General features: G+C 59.6%; 2 protein-coding genes across 4 annotated transcripts; one reads left to right on the forward strand and one right to left on the reverse strand.

Annotated features, from left to right (window-relative positions):
* Window positions 1-21: 21 nt before the first annotated feature.
* On the reverse strand, window positions 22-10,693 carry CHTF18 (chromosome transmission fidelity factor 18). Of its 2 annotated transcripts, XM_050979904.1 has the most exons (22): window positions 10,569-10,693; window positions 10,276-10,440; window positions 10,024-10,150; window positions 9,769-9,943; window positions 9,594-9,683; window positions 9,414-9,466; window positions 9,075-9,216; window positions 8,305-8,517; window positions 8,095-8,192; window positions 7,555-7,678; window positions 7,301-7,428; window positions 6,572-6,665; window positions 6,379-6,477; window positions 5,788-5,918; window positions 5,084-5,246; window positions 4,784-5,008; window positions 4,556-4,705; window positions 3,518-3,648; window positions 2,244-2,376; window positions 1,381-1,491; window positions 694-751; window positions 22-291 (listed from the first exon to the last, which is right to left on the reverse strand). In XM_050979904.1, exons 1-22 carry the CDS (start codon window positions 10,660-10,662, stop codon window positions 155-157), a joined length of 2,841 nt encoding a protein of 946 aa, XP_050835861.1. In that variant the 5' UTR covers window positions 10,663-10,693; the 3' UTR covers window positions 22-154. The 2 variants fall into 2 exon arrangements, with proteins under 2 accessions (XP_050835861.1, XP_050835863.1); XM_050979906.1 differs by lacking the exons at window positions 22-291; window positions 694-751 and adding an exon at window positions 787-905.
* Window positions 10,694-10,910: 217 nt separating this feature from the next.
* RPUSD1 (RNA pseudouridine synthase domain containing 1) lies at window positions 10,911-15,217 on the forward strand. Of its 2 annotated transcripts, none has more exons than XM_018915781.3 (6): window positions 10,911-11,358; window positions 11,497-11,688; window positions 11,781-11,904; window positions 12,378-12,480; window positions 12,563-12,664; window positions 12,828-15,217. In XM_018915781.3, the coding sequence occupies exons 2-6, from the start codon at window positions 11,507-11,509 to the stop codon at window positions 13,217-13,219; spliced, it is 903 nt and encodes a 300-aa protein (XP_018771326.1). In that variant the 5' UTR covers window positions 10,911-11,358; window positions 11,497-11,506; the 3' UTR covers window positions 13,220-15,217. The 2 variants fall into 2 exon arrangements, with proteins under 2 accessions (XP_018771326.1, XP_009090007.1); XM_009091759.4 differs by having other exon boundaries at window positions 10,911-11,292.
* The last annotated feature ends 1,562 nt before the right edge of the window (window positions 15,218-16,779 follow it).

Genomic DNA, 16,779 nt, shown 5'->3' on the forward strand with positions numbered 1-16,779 from the left:
CTACTGCCTTTTTTAGATCCATTTTATTTCTTTTTTTTAACAAAATAAGAGGGTAATAAAAAGATCATGGCCCAAGATGATGGGCACAGGGCCCAGCCAAGGCTGGAAAGGCAAACCCAGGGGCTCCTGCAGCTCCATCTGCACTGGGCCTGGCCTAGAGCAGGTCCCTGATGTAGAGGTTCCTCCTGACAGCGTTGGAGAAGCCCTCGTTGAAGCGGAACCAGACATCGCTCCTGCCCACGGCCTTTCCCATCTGCAGCTCCAGGGATTCCTCCTTGGAAACCTGGGGGGCTGCAGCAGGAAAATCCACTTTAAAAACCTCCAAAGTACCAGCTGGGCCCTGGCTGCAGAGAGCCCGGATGCTGCAACCAACAATTCCCCCCAAATTCCCTTTGGATGAGGCCAGAATCCATGGATGTGTCCCAGGAACTCCCTGCCAGCTGGGCTGGGTTTGTCCCTGCTGCTGTCCCCTGGGGATGGGGCTGAGGGACAGGAGCCCCTCTTTGGGAATGGGGAGAGCCCCCAGTGGCACCCAGGGCCACCCTGTCCCTGTGCCACCCACCTGGAGCCACCCTGCCCCTGTGCCACCCACCCAGTTCTGGGGCCATCCCACCCCTGTGCCACTCGCCCAGAGCTCAGGGACACTTTGTCCCTGTGCCACCCACCCAGTTCTGAGGTCCCTGTGTCACCTACCCGGGGCCTTGGCCGCCTCTTTCCTCTGGAGTGGCCTCCCAAAGAAATCCAGTTCGGGCTGTGGGAAGCAAGCAGCAGGAATGGGGTGGCTCTGGGACAGCTGCACCTCCAGCTGCTGCTCAGAGAGGGACAGAACCAGGGCAGGGCCGTCCCTGGGCAGGGCTCAGGCACCCCAAGGCTCTTCTGAGCAGAGCAGGAGCCAAATGCAAATCCTGCAGGAAGGGCCAGCGGGCTGGGAATGCAAACAGCATCCAAATTTGGGGGACAGGCAAAAGGTGAGGCTCAGGTGGGGTTTTACAGCCAGGAAAGGACTGGCAGCTGAGCCCTGGAGAGGGGCAGTGCCAGGGAACGATCCCAGCTCCTCTTGGAGCCCAGGGTGGGATCATTCCAGAGCAGCTTTTCCAAGCTGCTTTCCCACAGAGCCCAAACTCAGCTATTTCAGCCCAAATTCCCACAGCTCCTCCCTCCCCCAGCCCTGAAAACATCCCAGGACACATCCAAAATGTCACCCAGCTCCAATTCACGCCAATCCCAGCGATGCCTTAATGTGACACACGGAGCTGGGCTGGGCTATTAAAGGAAACTGGACTAAAAAACCAAATTGCAGTGGAGCCAGGGAGTGCCTGGCAGCCCAGGAAGAGCTGGTGGGAAGTGGGGCAGGAATTGGGGCAGGAATTGGGCCCTGACCTTGTCCTGCTGTGCTGCTCTCCTCACGATGTGCTCCAGGCGCTGCTGGTGGTTGGGGGTCCCCGCTGGCTCCGCGTCCCCTCGCTGCTCCCTGGGGCCATTCCTGGGATCCTGTGGGGAGGACAGAGCTGAGCCAGGCTCCCCTCGGGCTGTCTGAGCTCCAGGCTTGGGCACTGAGCTCCTGCCAGCCCCTTGGCCCCATCCCACCCAGCCCCTGCAATATCCCAAAGATTTTTCCATCATTTTCTGCCTCCTGGGATCAGCTGAAGCCCCTTTCCCTGGGATTTCACATCCACACCACGTAAACAAGGAGTCTTCAGAGATGTTTTTGCAGCTTCTCTTTGTCCCACACATCTCCCAGGAGCTTTTCTGCTGCTCCAAGGAGCTCCCAGGGATTAATTATCCCACTGGCACCAGGGCAGGGCAGGCATCAGCTACACCCAGGATGTTCCTCCACCTTTTCCACCCCTTCCCATCTTTTCCTGCCTCCAGGAGAGTGGGCAGAGCCACTCTGCTGCTCCTGGGGGCTTTGGGACCTTTGGAAGTGACAGTAGCCAGGGAAGGGGAGACAGGGAAGAGATCACTTCCCACACGGCCAGGTACAAACAGCAGCCAAAAATTCCCACCTAAAAGTTCCCAGCTCCTCACAGCCCTCACTGGAAGGGCTCAAAGCCTGAACTGCCTCCAGAATTCCTGCAAAAAGCTGAGCCCTGCAGCCCAGCCCAGCTGTGCAGGGAAACAGCTGCAGCCAGGGGGGTTAATCCTGGATTTCCACTCGGCAGCCAAAGCCAGCTTTGGGAAAAACACATCCCTGGGGATTTCCTGCACATCCACAGCCCTGCCAGCCCCCTGGGGATGCCCACCTGGGCCAGGCTCCGTGCCTCTGTCCTCCTCATCTTCTCCAGCTCGATCTCCCTGGCAATCAGCTGCTTGGCCTGGTAGCTGAGCTGCCTGCGGGCCGGCAGCGCCGGGAAGCGGCACACGGCCTCCACGTTCCTGCAGCATGGAAAACAGGGAACAGCCCCAAAAATCAGCCAGCTCTGGGCAGCCTGAGAGCCCCAGCAGGTCCCAGCCCTGCCCCTGGGTCATTCCAGGGGCAACCAGCCCCAAAAATCAGCCAGCTCTGGGCAGCCTGAGAGCCCCAGCAGGTCCCAGCCCTGCCCCTGGGTGGTTCCAGCCACGCTGCCTCGCTTTCCCCCCGTGCAGGAATGGGAATGGGAAAGCAGGAGGGATTAGAGGGGTTTAATCCTGGCTTGAAAGCAAAATGAGGAGATTGGACAGATTGCCCTGAAAAGCTCAGGGGCACAGCACAGCTCGGGCACAGCAGCAGCAGGACCTTCAGAGCCACCCTGAGGTGCCCCCCTGGACAGGTTTAATGGGAATCCAGCCAGGAACAGGAATTTGGGATCATCAGAGCAGCTGGATTCTTAACAAGCCTGGGGCACCGGCTCTGGAGTTAGGCCTGTTCCAGTTTCCCCAGCAACAAGAAGCCACCAGTCCCTCTGCCAGCTCTAAATATTTCATATTTATCCACTATTTATCCCAATTTTTTTACTATTTATCCACTAATTTTTTTTGTATTTATCAACTACTTCTCCACTATTTATCCACTATTTATCCACTATTTATCCACTATTATTGCCCCTAAAATCCAAGGAGCAAAGCCCCGAGTCAGGTGGCTCTGCAGTCATTCAGAAATCAGTTTTCAAAGGAATGCTTTAGGAATTTTTAAAGAAATAAAGCCCAGGTGTTGCTGGTGACATCAGATTTGTTTGCCAGAGATGCCAGGTGCCACAGGGACGTGTCCAGGTGGGTCAGTCCTGTCCTGCTCCCTTCCCTTTAATCCCATTAAACCCAACCTGGGGATGGCTGGGAGGGATGAGGCAGCTGATCTGGGGATGGAGCAAAGCCAAAAGTCCCAACTCCTTCCTGAGGATCACCACAGAATCCTGGAACGGTTTGGGTTGGGAGGGATCTTAAAATCATCCAGTCCATCCCCAACACCTTCCACTGGCTCCAATTCCCATCCAGCCTGGCCTTGGACACTGCCAGGGATGGGGCAGCCCCAGCTCCTGTGGGAATTCCACTCCAGGGAAGGATCCTGACTCCCACTGCCCTCCCCAGCCCCGGCACTCACGGATCCAGCTTGAAGACGTACTGGCCCTCGGGCAGGCGCTCCTGCAGGTAGGTGAGGTTGTAGGTGAGCATGGTGCTGATGAGCTCAGCCAGCTGCTGCTTCTCCTTCAGGCTGTAGAGCTGCGTGTTCACCTGGCCAGGGACAGCAGAGAACTTGGAAACCCCAGACAGCCCAAGCACGGCTGTCACCGTCACATTTTCTGCAAAAATCCCCTTGCCCAGGATTTCTCTCTTGGGAAGCTGAGAAGCCTCAGAGAAAAAATTAAAACAATAATGATCTGATTTGCTTCCCCTGTGTTTTGTTCTTTTGGAATGTGGTTTGGAGATTGTTTACCCACAGGTGGTTGTTTCACTGGTTTCATGTGAATTGTTTTGACTCAATGGCCAATCACAGTCTGGCTGTATCGGGCTCTGAAGAGAGAGTCACGAGTTTTCATTATTATCTTTTAGCCTCCTGTAAATATCCATTCTCTACTGTTTAGAATAGTTTTAGTATAGTTTAGTATATCATAATATAATATAATATAGTATAATATAACATAATTATAATATAATATAATATAATATAATGATAATATAATATAATATAATATAATATAATATAAATAATATAATATAATATAATATAATATAATATAATATAATATAATATAATATAATATAATATAATATAATATAATAATATATTAGCCTTCTAAGAACATGCAGTCAGATTCACCATTTTCCTCCCAACAATAACTCAGAAAATACCACACACGGGGTTTGTTTCTGGGTGAGGAAGGAGCCAGATCAAGTTTAGCTCTCTCTTAGGGACACAGGTCCTTCCCAGAGCAGGGACAGACCCTCTCCTGGGTGGGGGTGACTCTGAGAGCCCCCCAAAGCCCAGTCCAGGTAGGGCCCAGGACCCCTCCACACAGTTGGGCACCTCAACACCCCCAGCTCCTGCACCGGCTGTGACACCAAACCCAGCCCGGACTGGGGACACAAATCCCGGCTGGCCCAGCAGGTGGGGCTTGCAGAGGGCTCTGGGGGCACTCACAGGCCGCAGTTTGGGGGCGATGATGTCCAGCAGCAGGCACAGCACGTCCAGCACCAGCGCCCGCTGCCCCGCGCGGCTCCGGGCGCCCGGCGCGATCCCCGACACCATGGACAGCAGCAGGTTCTGCATCTGGCTCAGCTTGGCCACGGCCTGGGGACAGCACGGGGACACTCAGGCGCTGTCCCTGCAGGCCCAGAGCTGGCTGCCAGCCGGCCCTGCCGCACTTGCCTCGGGCTGGCTGCTGGGGAAGGCCAGCCGGGGGACGGCGCTGGCGGCGAAGAGCAGGTGGAAGGCCACGGGCAGGAAGGGCAGGTAGCGCAGCAGCTGGAAGCTCTGGGCATGCAGCACGGCCCGGCCCAGCAGGTCAGAGAAGCCCAGCCACTCCAGGGCCAGGCACACGGAGCCCAGGCTGGAATCCCGCACCTTCATGTTCAGGAAGTTCTCAAACAGGCCCTGCAGAAGGGTGGGTGGGGGGTCAGATGGAGCCCACCTGGCTGGGGGTCTGAGCTTCCCCCCGGCTGCTCTCACCTGGGCCAGCTTCTCCTGCTCTCCCGAGGAGATGGAGAGCTGCAGGATGTGGTGGAAGCGCTGGGAGGAGGAATTGAAGCCCCTTGAGCCCCCAGGGTGGGACAGGTCCTCGTCCCCCAGCAGGAGCTGGGCTGGCAGAGAGGGATCCATTCCTATCCTGTGCCTGGGGGAGCCCAAAGGGAAGAGCTGAGGGTTTCCCAGTGCTGGAGGAATAGTTGGATCTTTGGAAACTGGACTGGAGGCAATGCCAGTGCTGAATTACTGGGAGCTAAGCAGAGTGGTAACAAAGCATCTGGAATGGCTTTAAACTCAGAGGAAAGGTTTAGAAGGAATATTGGGAAGGAATATCCCCATGGAGAGTGGGCAGGCCCTGGCACAGGTGCCCAGAGCAGCTGTGGCTGTCCCTGGATCCCTGGAAGTGTCCAAGGCCGGGTTGGACAGTGCTTGGAGCAACCTGGGACAGAGGAAGGTGTCCCTGCCATGGCAGGGGTGGCACTGGATGGGCTTTGAAGTCCCTTCCAACCCAAACCATTCCAGGATTCTATGATGGACACAAACCCCCTCAAGAAGTTGCTCTCCAGGACCTTGCAGGTCCCATCCAGCCTTCCTTGAACACTCCAGGGATGGGGCAGCCACAGTTTCTCTGGGAAATGGGAATACCACCGCCCAGGCACCCAACAGATGTAAAAACCCCCTCCTCCTACCTCTGGGGCCTGGGCAGCTGGAAGATCTCTTGCCAGATGGAGAAGAGCCCCTTGTTCTGGTCCTTCAGGCCAATCCTCATGGTCTGCACCGTCTGCACACTCAGCTCCTTCTGCCCTCGGCCATGCAGGAACTGCAGCAGGAGCCAGGGGATGGAGGGGATGGGGATCCCAAAGTCCTTGGGAACAGCTGGACACAGCCACCCCCCTCTTCCTCCACAGGTAGGGCTCAAAACACCCCAGGGGACCAGGAGATGCTTCAGGGACCTGACTGGAAGGGACTTTTGTTCCCTCAGTCCCTGTGTGAGCCTGGAGCTGCAGCAGGAGTGTCTCCCCAGGACCATGGCTGTGTCCTGATGGCCATGCCCTTGTCCTGATGGCCATCCCTGTGTTCCTAGGGCCATCTTCATGTCCTGATGGCCATCCCTGTGTCCCTAGGGCCATCTTCATGTCCTGATGGCCATCCCTGTGTCCCTAGGCCCCCATCCCCGCATCCCTGCCTGTGTTCTGATGGCCATCCCCATGTCCTGATGGCCATGCCCACATCCCCAAGGCCCTGCCCATGTCCCCAGGCCCTGGCAGTGTCCCCAGCACCTGCAGGGTGTTGATGCAGGAGCGGATGTCGCTGTCGGTTTTCTCGCAGAGCGCCAGTAGCGCGCCCGTGTCCGCCCGCATTCCCTGCCGGAGCGCGATCTGTGGGACAGGACAGGGCTCAGCGGGGAGGGGACACCGAGCCACAGGGACAGGGGACACCCCCGAGCCACGGGGAGCCTGGGAGAGCGCAGACCTCGCTGAGGCGCTGGGCGAGGCGGGAGGGCGCGGTGCGGGGGAAGCTGAGCAGGAAGGATTGCTGCCGCAGCGGGCGCAGCGCGGGCACGAACCTGGGGGAGGGAAACACGGGGGCTGAGAGAGCCCAGCTGGGAACTCCCTTCTTAATCCTGGAATTACTGGGGTTGGGAAAGACCTCCCAGAGTGTTGAGTCCAATCGTACCCCCAGCACTGCCAAGTCACCATGAAATGATGTCCCCAAGTGCCACATCCACACAGCTTTGAAATCCCCTCGGGGATGGGGACTCCACCCCTGCCCTGAGCAGGACCAACCAATACCTGGCTGCCCTTGCCATGAGGGAATTTTCCCAAATATCCAACCTGAGCCTTCCCTGGCCCAGACGCTGTTCCCTCTGCTCCTGTTCTCTGGAGCAGAACCTAACCCCCCAGGCTGTCCCCTCCTGTGCCGAGCCACAAGGTCTCCCCTGATCCCCCTTTTCTCCAGGCTGAGCCCATTCCCAGCTCCCCCAGGAATTCTCCAGCCCCTTCCCAGCTCCCTCAGGAATTCTCCAGCCCCTTTCCAGCTCTCTTCCCTTCCCTAGCCACACTCCAGCCGCTCAATGTGAAAGGCCCAAACCAACCCCAGGACTGGAGCAGCTGCACTCAAACAGAGACACTCCCAGCAGCCACGTCCTGTCTGGGGGCAGGGTTTGGTGTCCCTGTCCCCCCCCGGGCAGGTGACACTCACTGGTCATTGCAGATGCAGATGATGGGCCTGAGCAGGAGCCCCCCCTCGCGCCGCCGCCGCCGCCCCGCGCCCGCCTCGCCCTCGCCGTCCTTCCTCTGGATGATGGCCAGCAGGACATTGATGGAGGCCTGGGGGGGAAGGAAACAGAGATGGGAGGGATGGGTTCTTGCTCGTGGAACGGTGGGGGAGCTGTTAATGGGGTCAGGTTTGAGGGGCTGCTGCCCCAGGGGTCGGTGCAGGTGCCCCGGGCTCACCGCGGGCGCGCCGTCGATCTCGTCGATGATGAGGCAGTTGGGCCTCTCGTGGGAGCCCAGCACAGACCTCATCTGGGTGGCAGCTTCAATGCGGGTCTGGAACACCTCGGGGCTGCGGTCATCGCTGCGAGGGGACACGGGCACAGGTGACTTTGGGCGTGGGGACACCGCCAGCATCATCCCCGGGACAGCATCACCACCAGCATGACACCCAGAAGAGCATCACCTCCATAACACCATCATCACCTCCAGAGCAGCACAACCTCCACAGCACCATCACCTCCATAATAGCATCACCATCTCCTCCAACATCACCCCTGGGACAGCATCACCTCCAGAACATCTCCACCTCTGGGACACCATCATTCCCAGGACACCATCGCCTCCAGAACAGCATCACTTCCAGCATCACCCCCAGGCCACCATCATCTCCAGCACCACTCTGCCACAGCATCACCTGCCCCCTGGGCAGGGCATGGGCTCACCTGGCCCTCAGGGGCTCACCTGGCACCCAGGGCTCACCTGGCACCCAGGGCTCACCTGGCATTCATCTCCACGGCGTTGTACCCCGCGTGCCTGGCGATGACGTGGGCCAGCGTGGTCTTGCCCAGGCCAGGGGGCCCACAGAGCAGGGCCACCTGTGGCACAGAGGGGAGGTCACCCTTGGTGGGCTTCCTCCTCAGAGGGGACAACGCTGCTGCTCAGCTGGTGGCAGCACAGGGACCCACAGCCACATCTCCTCCTGCTCACCTTGTGTTTAGGTCTGTTGTGCTGGTCCAGCTCGGCCTCCAGCATCTCCTCGGTGAGCTGGACCTTGGTTTTCCACTTGTTGGGATGTTCCTTGGGATGGCTGGGTGGGGGATGAGCTGCAGAGCTGGGCTTGGGCTTCTTGCCAGCCTTGTCCTTGCCAAACACCACCGTGTCCCACAGCTTGAGCCACTTCAGCAGGCAGCGGTTGGTGTACTGCAGGAAAGCAGGGAAAATCCATGGAACCCAAGAAAAATCCAGCTGAGGGCAGAGGAAAGCTCTCCTTCATGGAGCAGGCTGCTCAGGGTTCCAGCTGGCATCTCCCTGAGACAAGGTGGGAAGGCTTCCCTTCCCAGCTCAGCCCCCATCCCTCAGGGAAAGCCTGGGTAAGTCACATCAGGCCCATCCCTGCTGGCCCTGCTCTGTCTTGGCTCAGCTCAGCAATTCCCAGCCTCTCCCAGCATCCAATTCCCTACAAAAGTCCTAACATTCCCCACAACAATTCAAATTAGCCAACAATTTCTGGCTAAAATCCTCTCAATCTTTTTTGCCTCGTTTTGGTCACGTTCCATAGGTTCATCTGCCAGAACATCCCCAGTCTCCAGTGCAAAGCTGCCATCCCAAGCTCCCAGGGACTCAGGACTGCTCCCAGACAGAGCAGCACAGACACAGCCCCCCAGCCAGTGCTTCCAGAGGCAATTCCTGATCCCAGGGCATTAGGGAAGAGTTGCAGATCCCACCCATCCCAAGCCCCCCTCGTCCCAGCACCTCACATCATCACTGAGCAGCTCCATGTAGCGCTTGGGGGTGAACTTGTCCACCCAGAGGCAGTGGGATTCAGACTCCTCCTGGGCTGCTGGAGCTGTGTCCATGCTGGGATCCGGGCTCTCGGTGCTTGGCTCACTCCCCAGGCAACTGCAGCATGGAATTAATGTACCCCAAAGCACCCCAGGAGTCAGGGCAGGGTGGGAACTCCACCCAGACTCCCCAGGCTGGGGGTGAAGAGGGCAAAAAGGCTCCTCTGCTTGCAAGTCCCCCAAAACTTGATTGTGAGGGAGGCAAATCCAGCAGCGTGGCAGGGACTGGGGAGGGATTTCACGCCAGCATCTCACCTGCTGATGATCTCTGTCAGCTGCTGGGAGGCCTCCAGAACCTGCCTGCGACGCTTGAGCACAAACACAGAGAGGTCAGAGACACCCCCCAGTCCATGGCTGGGGACAGGAATTTGGGAGCCAGCCCTGTGGCCAGCAGGGGTGGCAGGGACAGAGGGGAAGGGCAGGGAGATGTGGTACCTCCTCATCCACCTGCTCCTTCAGGTAGGAGAAGGGCACCCCCAGCAAGTGGAGCGGCCTGCGAGCGTTCCAGCCCAGGGAATCCGGGAGCTGCAGGGACACAGCACAGCCAGCCCCCTCCTGAGCCACCCAGGGGCCACAGAGGAGCAAACCCGACCTTCAGATCCTTCCTCACCTCCAGCCCTGTCCTGCAGGGATCATCCCTCAGCACCAGGAAGACCCTGGTGCCCTGAGTGGATGTCACGTTGATGTAATCCTCCAGGACGGGGGGTCTCCTCAGTACTCTCTTCTTTTCCAAGGGTGGTGTGGTCTGCATGGGGACCATCCCACTCATCTCCAGGTGGTTCGAGCTGGAAAACACCACATTCCTTCAGAAGGGGAAGGGCCCTTCCCCTCTCTCCTGTTACAAATGGGGTTCAGGGTGGCCAACCTGGTATTGTGGGGAGCCAGAGGTGCCTCTGGGCCACCATCCCAGGAGACATCCGGAGCCAGCTCATCGTCTGCACCGAAATCGAGCTTCTTAACAGCTTCCAGGCGCTGCCGCTTCGGCTTCGGGGCTGGGGCAAGCGGAGAGAGAACATCACTGACGGACGGTGGTACCCAAGGGACGCTCCAGCACCCGGTACCGCTCGGGGCGGGGGGACAGGGAGCAGCAGCACCCGGGGAACCGGGTCAAACCTACTGCGGGGTTCGGCTGCTGCCGGGGACACGGCGGGGACACAGTCCCGGTCCCTCTTCTTGGCGCCGGCGCCGCCGGGAGAGTCTCCGGGGAGGTCGGGCTCCTCCGGCGGCTGCCTCTTGCCCCGGAACTGAGATGTTTTGGGACCGGCGGGTGGGGATGGCTCATCTGCAAGAGGGGTCAGACCACGGTGCCGTTCACCGGAGACCCACAGCGGTACGGGCACACGCGGGCGCGCAAAGCACAGTCCCGCTCCTCGCTCCCTCCGCCGCCTCCCGTCCCGGCGCAGCGCCCACCTCCCAGCTCGGCCAGCACCTCCAGCTCGTCGGCAAAGCGCTCGTAGAAGCCATCGTCGGGCCCATCGTCGGGTCCATCCTCGGCGCTCGCCATGCGCCGCGCCCGCCCCGCCGCCGCCACCGGCCCCGCGCCCGCCGCGCTTCCGCCCGCGCGCACAGAGGGACCAGCGCTGATTGGGCGCGGCGCGCGCGGGCGGAGGCGGGGCCGGCGCTGATTGGGCGCGGCGCGCGGGAGGAGGTGGCGGGGGCGGTGCTGATTGGACGCGACGTGAGCGCTGCCGGGAGGCGCTGCGGGAGCGGGCGGGGCCGGGGCGGCGGGGCCGCTGCGCGGGTCCCCAGCCGGGTCCGGGTCCCCCAGCCGGGTCCGGGTCCCCCCAGCCGGGTCCGGGTCACTTCTGCCCGGTCCGGGGTCCTCTCCGCCGTGCGTGTCTCCGCCCCGCGTCCCCTGTCCCCTCCCCTCTGTCCCGTGCCCTCCGGCGGAGCCGCCGCGCTCGCGGCCGGGAGCGGGGCGAGGCCGGGATGGGCAGAGGCAGCACCGCGCGGCTGCGGGGCCTCCACGCGTGACAGCGGGGCGGGTATGGGCCTTCCGCGCGTGGCGCCGGGCCGTCCCGGGACAGCGGGACAGCGGCGGAGCCGTGCGCTGTGACATCGGCATGGCGGCGGCCGGAGCGCTGCTGTAGCGTCCGTACCGCTGTGGGACCTGCATCCGCACGGTGTGACACCGGTGAGCCTGGGGGACAGGCAGGGTGACAGCAGTGCTGCGGGTGACGCTGGTATCTCGGCAGCAGCGGTACATCTCTAGTCCTTGCTGGGGTGTCCCACCTCCAGGCCCTGCTCCCTGCCCGTCCCCTGTGTCCGGGGCTGCTCTGCCCATCCCGCAGCTGGCGGTTCCTCATCCCGGTTCCTCCTCGCTCTCTCTGCCCCGCAGGGCGCTGGCCATGGAGCCGGGCACCATCGACAACCTGTCCATCCTGTACCAGAGCTCCGACTTCATCGTGGTCAACAAGCACTGGGACCTGCGCATCGACAGCAAGATGTGGTACGAGACCCTGACCCTGCAGAGCCAGCTCAAGCACCGCTTCCCCGAGCTGGCCGACCCCGACACCTACTACGGCTTCAGGTGAGCGCCTGGGCGCCGAGCCCGGCTCTACCCTCAGCTGGGGACACTCGTGAGGTGCCCAGGATGCTCCTTGACCCCCGTGTCTGTCCCAGGTTCTGCCACCAGCTGGATTTCTCCACCAGCGGGGCCCTGTGTGTGGCACTCAACAAAGCGGCGGCGGGAAGCGCCTACAAGTGCTTCAAGGAGCGCCTGGTGACCAAAGCCTACCTGGCCCTGGTGAGCCCTCCCTGCCACCTCCTGCCTTGGCCTTCTGGTGTTCCTGAACAACTCTGCCCTGAGGAAGCTGGGGGTGTTCAGCTGGAGAAGAGAAGGATTCAGAGTTGGAGCCTAAAGGGGGGCTCAAAGATAGCTGGAGAGAGATTTGGACAAGGGCATGGAGGGACAGGACACAGGGAATGGCTTCCCACTGCCAGAGGGTGGGGTTAGGTTGGATGTCAGGAAGGAATTCTGGCACAGGGTGCCCAGAGAAGCTGTGGCTGCCCCACCCCTGGAAGTGTCCAAGGCCAGCTTGGATGGGGCTGGGAGCAATGTCAAAGGTGTCTCTGCCCCTGACAAGGAGTTGGGCTTGGGGAAATGGATGGGCTTTAAGGTCCTTCCAGCCCCACCCTCTCTGTGATTCCATGATTCCTGCCATGGGGGGTGGGTGAGGAGCACGTGCCAGGGCTCAGTGTGAACGTTCCTGCCCCCAGGTGAGAGGCCATGTGAGCCAGAGCCGGATGTCGATCCGCTACGCCATCGGGAAGAACACCACCGAGGGCATGACCCACATGATGTGCATCGAGGGCACAGAGGGTGAGCAGCCCCATCCCCTGCTCTGCCCACGCCCCCAGGGATGTGCTGGGGCATCACAAACCCCCTCTGGATCCCCTTGCAGGCTGTGAGAATCCCAAGCCGTGCCAGTCGGAGCTGATTGTGCTGGAACATGGATCCTACAGCGGAGACCCCGTCACCAAAGTGCTGCTGCAGCCACTGACAGGTGGGGACAGGGGCAGCTCTGACATGCAGCAGAGCCTGGAAAGGGATGGGGGAAGCTGAGACCTGCTGTGCTCAGGGGGACAAATGCCATTAGGTGTGTTGTCACCATGCCCTGAAGAAGACATTCAGGAATTCCCTGTCCCTGATTCCTGCTCTACCCCCAGGGAGGACTCACCAACTCCGGGTTCACTGCAGCACCATCGGCCACCCCATCGTGGGGGACTTCACCTACAGCCACAGGCAGGACAGCAATCCCTACAGGATGATGCTCCACGCCTACTACCTGCGCATTCCCACCGGCAAGGAGCTGATCGAGGTGTGTGCGCCCGACCCCTTCGTCACCACCATGGACAGCAACTGGGTGCCCCAGCACGTCACCCAGCGGCTGGAGGATGTCATCCAGGAGCTCAAGGACAAGGGGACACACAAGGAGGAGGAGGAGGAGAGCCGGGAAGCTGCCAGAGAGGAGGGAGCAGGGGGTGAAGGCAGCAGGGAGGAGACGGAGGAGCAGCGGGCGCGGTGCGAGCAGTGGCTGGCTGAGTGGGCTCTGGAGTGAGCACAAAGCACATCCCTGCATTCCCAGCTCCAGCCTTGTCCCCACGGAGCCCAGCGCTGCCTCCACACCTGCACTCCCTCTGTGGCTTCCCTCGCTCCTGGGGCTGGCATCAGGTGGATTTTAGGAGCGGTTGAGGTGGGGTTATTTTGTGACGCCCATCATCCATCTGGTCACAGGATGTCCCTTTCCCAATCCTGGGCCTCAGCAGCAGAGTCAGTGTCACGCTCCAGCTTAGAGTGACCCCAAAGCTTTCCATCCCTGTCCTGGGGCTCGGGCACAGCTGGGCACTGCTTTTGCCATGGACATTCCACAGGCTCTCCATGCTTGGATGCAGAATTGCAGCCCGGCACAGGGAGGGGAGAACGTGCTGGGTGCAGCTCCAGTGTCCCTGTCCCCCATTCCCATTCCCTCACTCCAGCTGCTGTGCCATGATTGGGGGCTGGAGCACATTCTGGGGACACTGATAGTACCCCAGTCCCAGGGTGTCCTGTGAAACTGGACTGGGATGGGCATGGGAAGGTCCCTGCCCCTCACCCCCTCCCTCAGCCCACCTGGGCAGTTTTTAAAGGTTTGGTGAAGGTGAAGGGGTTGATACCAATGGATTTTAAACTTTTTTCAATTTTCTAGGAAGATAATCTAGTCTTTTAGGGTTTGTAAAATACGGGTGGTCTCAGGAATGAGGTATTTTTAGTACTTCTGTGGTTAGAGAGCCAGCAGCCCAAAGCTTTTTAAATAGATTTTATTATTCCTTCTACTAGCACTGCCTTTCCTGCTTTTATCACAGCTGAGACAGGTCAGAGGGCACAAGTCCCTTTCTGCTCACCCACCTGAGGAAGGATCAGTGTCCTGTGTAGGTTCCGTGGGGTGGCTCCTGCCTGGCAGGTTTCCAGGTCCTTCAGCTGGGCAGTTTGGGGAAGCTCTGGAACAGTTGGAAAAGGACAAAGGTGAAAGAAAGGCTGAGAACTGATGGGAAGAGCAGGCAGGAGCTCAGCTTTGACAGATGCCAAGAAATTTCCTTGGAAGTGCCCTTGCTTTGGCTGGTCATCCTGCTTTGCTTTCCCCTTCCCTGCTCATCCTCTGCAGCCCTCGAGGGACATTTGGAAATGAGGAGAACAGGACAGCTGGGGAGCCACACAGCCCCATCCCAGGGCTTTCAAGGACCACGTGCCCAGAGTTGTTGTCACCTCACCAACCCCATCCCTTTGAAAACACACCTGATGGGGTTCACACAGCTGATATTCCCACCCTGAGGGGAATAAAAAAATCAAAGCCCTTCCTTGTGCATAAACACACCCTGCAAGTCACCAAAATCCCCGAGGGGAGAATTCGATCACCTGTCCCTTTCTGTTGTGGCTTGGTGCCACCACTGCAGGGTGGGGATGGCCTGAGGTGCCAGCCCTGGGCACTGAGTGGGCACGGTGGGCTCAGGGCTGGTGCCAGGAGGCTTGGGGGGACAGGAGGAGCAGGAGCCCCTTGTCCTTCCTGCCAGGCCCTGTGGCCGGCAGGGGTCCCACAGCTGGGAAGGAACACAAGGAATTTGTTTGCCAAAGATTCGAGGGGTGACGCTCAGGGAAGGTGCTGGAAAGTGACAGCAGGGATTTGCTTGTCACAGGGGGGACCCAGCCTTGCCCGCGCTGGGAGCAGGCCCTGCCGGGAACACGGCCGGGAGGAGGGGTGGGGACGTGGGGACATGGATGGGGCTGGCATCCCGAGCCCGCCGTGTTTGTGTGGAGGAGCCCCCACACCCCAGCCCAGCCTTTGCGTGCTGTTTCTCCCCAGTGCCAGAGATAAAATGGATTTTTCCTTACCCTGGAGAGGGAGTTTTCCAGGCACCTTTCCCGGCTGCGTTCCAGGGCCATGGCCCCGTCCTCTCCCCTCCTGCCCGCGGGGCTGTGCCTCCTCCGGCGCCCTGGGGTTGTGCTGTGGCCGTGATGTCCCGTGCACTCCGCAGTTCCAGTTTTGGTGTATTTGCTGTATTAAACGTGTCTCTGCCCTTCACTGTCCGCTCTCTGCATCCATTTCTCGGGGGCTTCCAGGAATGAGGGGAATGAGGCCGGACCGGCCCCCGCGGGAGCGGCCCCGGGGCTCCGACCCGGCCGACCTGTTGTGTGAGGGAGGATTGAGTGTGTGAGGATTGTTGTGTGAGGGGCAGGATTGTTGTGTGAGGGGATTGTTGTGTGAGGGAGGATTAAGTGTGAGAGGATTGTTGTGTGAGGCAGGATTGAGTGTGGAAGGATTGTGTGAGAGGATTGTTGTGTGAGCTGTAGAATGGTTGTGTGAGGGGCTGGATTGTTGTGTGAGGGAGGATTGAGTGTGTGAGGATTGTTGTGTGAGGGACGCTCATCCCTCAGGTGGGAGCAGAGGAAAAACCGATTGAAGACCCAAGGAATTATTGCAGTCTTTAAGACTGGGAGATGTTTTTTGAAGATTATGAACCAGACATGGGCAGAGGGCCCTGCTTAAGGGAGAGGAGCATTCCCAGCCCTCCTGGCACAGGGACCTGCAGTCAGAGCTCACGGCTGACCTGAGAATGTCCCCAGGAATAGCCTGGGGCAGATGTTCTTCCACATGTTCAAGTTCAGGGTGGATCCTCCAGTGGCAGCTCCCAAGGGGGTTTCAGGGCCAGCTTTGATCTCCAAGGGGACACAGTGGACACAGTGACCCCTCGAGTGGCCCTGATGTGTCCCTGTCCTCCTGCTCCAGCCACCTCTGTCCAGCCAGCCCGAGGCAGGGGCTGTGTCCCTCCAGCAGCCTCATAGCACTCTGTAATTTTACTGCCCCAACAGGAGCTATTTTCAAAGTAAATCCTTCCAAAATAGAAACCAGCAACACCCATGGGCGTCGACCCAGCCCTGGGGCTGCAGGACCGGTTGGGGGACGGGGCTGGGGACAGGACAGGGCAGGGGGTGACAAACCCCTCTTGACACGGCCAGCAGCTCCAAGGACCCTTGGGGAGGGCTGGAGCCCCCAAACCTGGCTGAGAGGGGGGTGCAGCCCTGCTCCAGCCCAGCCACCCTTCCCTTTTCCCGGGATAAACACTCAGATAAAGTTTGTGCTCACAGCTCCTCCAGGTTGTCATCTCAGAGGCTCGGGAAGGACTTGATTCCTTTGGTCTTGGTTCCCTTCATGACATGCGCTCGACAGCATTTTGGAGCATGATCTGGGGGAAAGCTGAAAAAAGGGAATGGATTGGCTGTGATCCAGGCGAAAAGGAGAAGGGAGACATCTCCCAGAGGGTGCTGAGCCCATCGCTGAGCTCACTCTGTTCTGTACCCTACCTGCCCTATAAAATAACCCCTGAGCAGCTCTACAGGCTTTCCCCTCACCAGGAGCACCTGAATCCCCCTCAGGAGCACAGAAACTCCCAAACCAGAGGCTTTAACTCCTTCTGGGTTCACTTTCAGTTCAGCTGAACCCAGATCTCAGTGACCCTTTATGAGAAGTAGGAAACAGCCCCAAAGCATAACCAGGGAGAAGGAAAGGAGCCTGACAAAACAGAGTTGAGAAACTGCCCCGTCACACCCCGTGTGCGGAGCAACATCCCCACCCCGCACAGATAA

This window comes from Serinus canaria, chromosome 14 (genome assembly GCF_022539315.1).
Source record: "Serinus canaria isolate serCan28SL12 chromosome 14, serCan2020, whole genome shotgun sequence".
Lineage (NCBI taxonomy): Eukaryota > Metazoa > Chordata > Aves > Passeriformes > Fringillidae > Serinus > Serinus canaria.

Coding starts and splice junctions, on each gene's coding strand:
- CHTF18 (XM_050979904.1), bottom strand. CDS start 10,662: ATGGCGAGCGCCGAGGATGGACCCGACGATGGGCCCGACGATGGCTTC. Junction 3,649..4,555: donor TCGCCCCCAAACTGCGGCCT/GTGAGTGCCCCC, acceptor GTCCCTGGCCAG/GTGAACACGCAGCTCTACAG. Junction 752..1,380: donor GAGCAGCACAGCAGGACAAG/GTCAGGGCCCAA, acceptor TGCTTCCCACAG/CCCGAACTGGATTTCTTTGG.
- RPUSD1 (XM_018915781.3), top strand. CDS start 11,507: ATGGAGCCGGGCACCATCGACAACCTGTCCATCCTGTACCAGAGCTCC. Junction 12,481..12,562: donor GTGCATCGAGGGCACAGAGG/GTGAGCAGCCCC, acceptor ATCCCCTTGCAG/GCTGTGAGAATCCCAAGCCG. Junction 12,665..12,827: donor GCTGCTGCAGCCACTGACAG/GTGGGGACAGGG, acceptor CTCTACCCCCAG/GGAGGACTCACCAACTCCGG.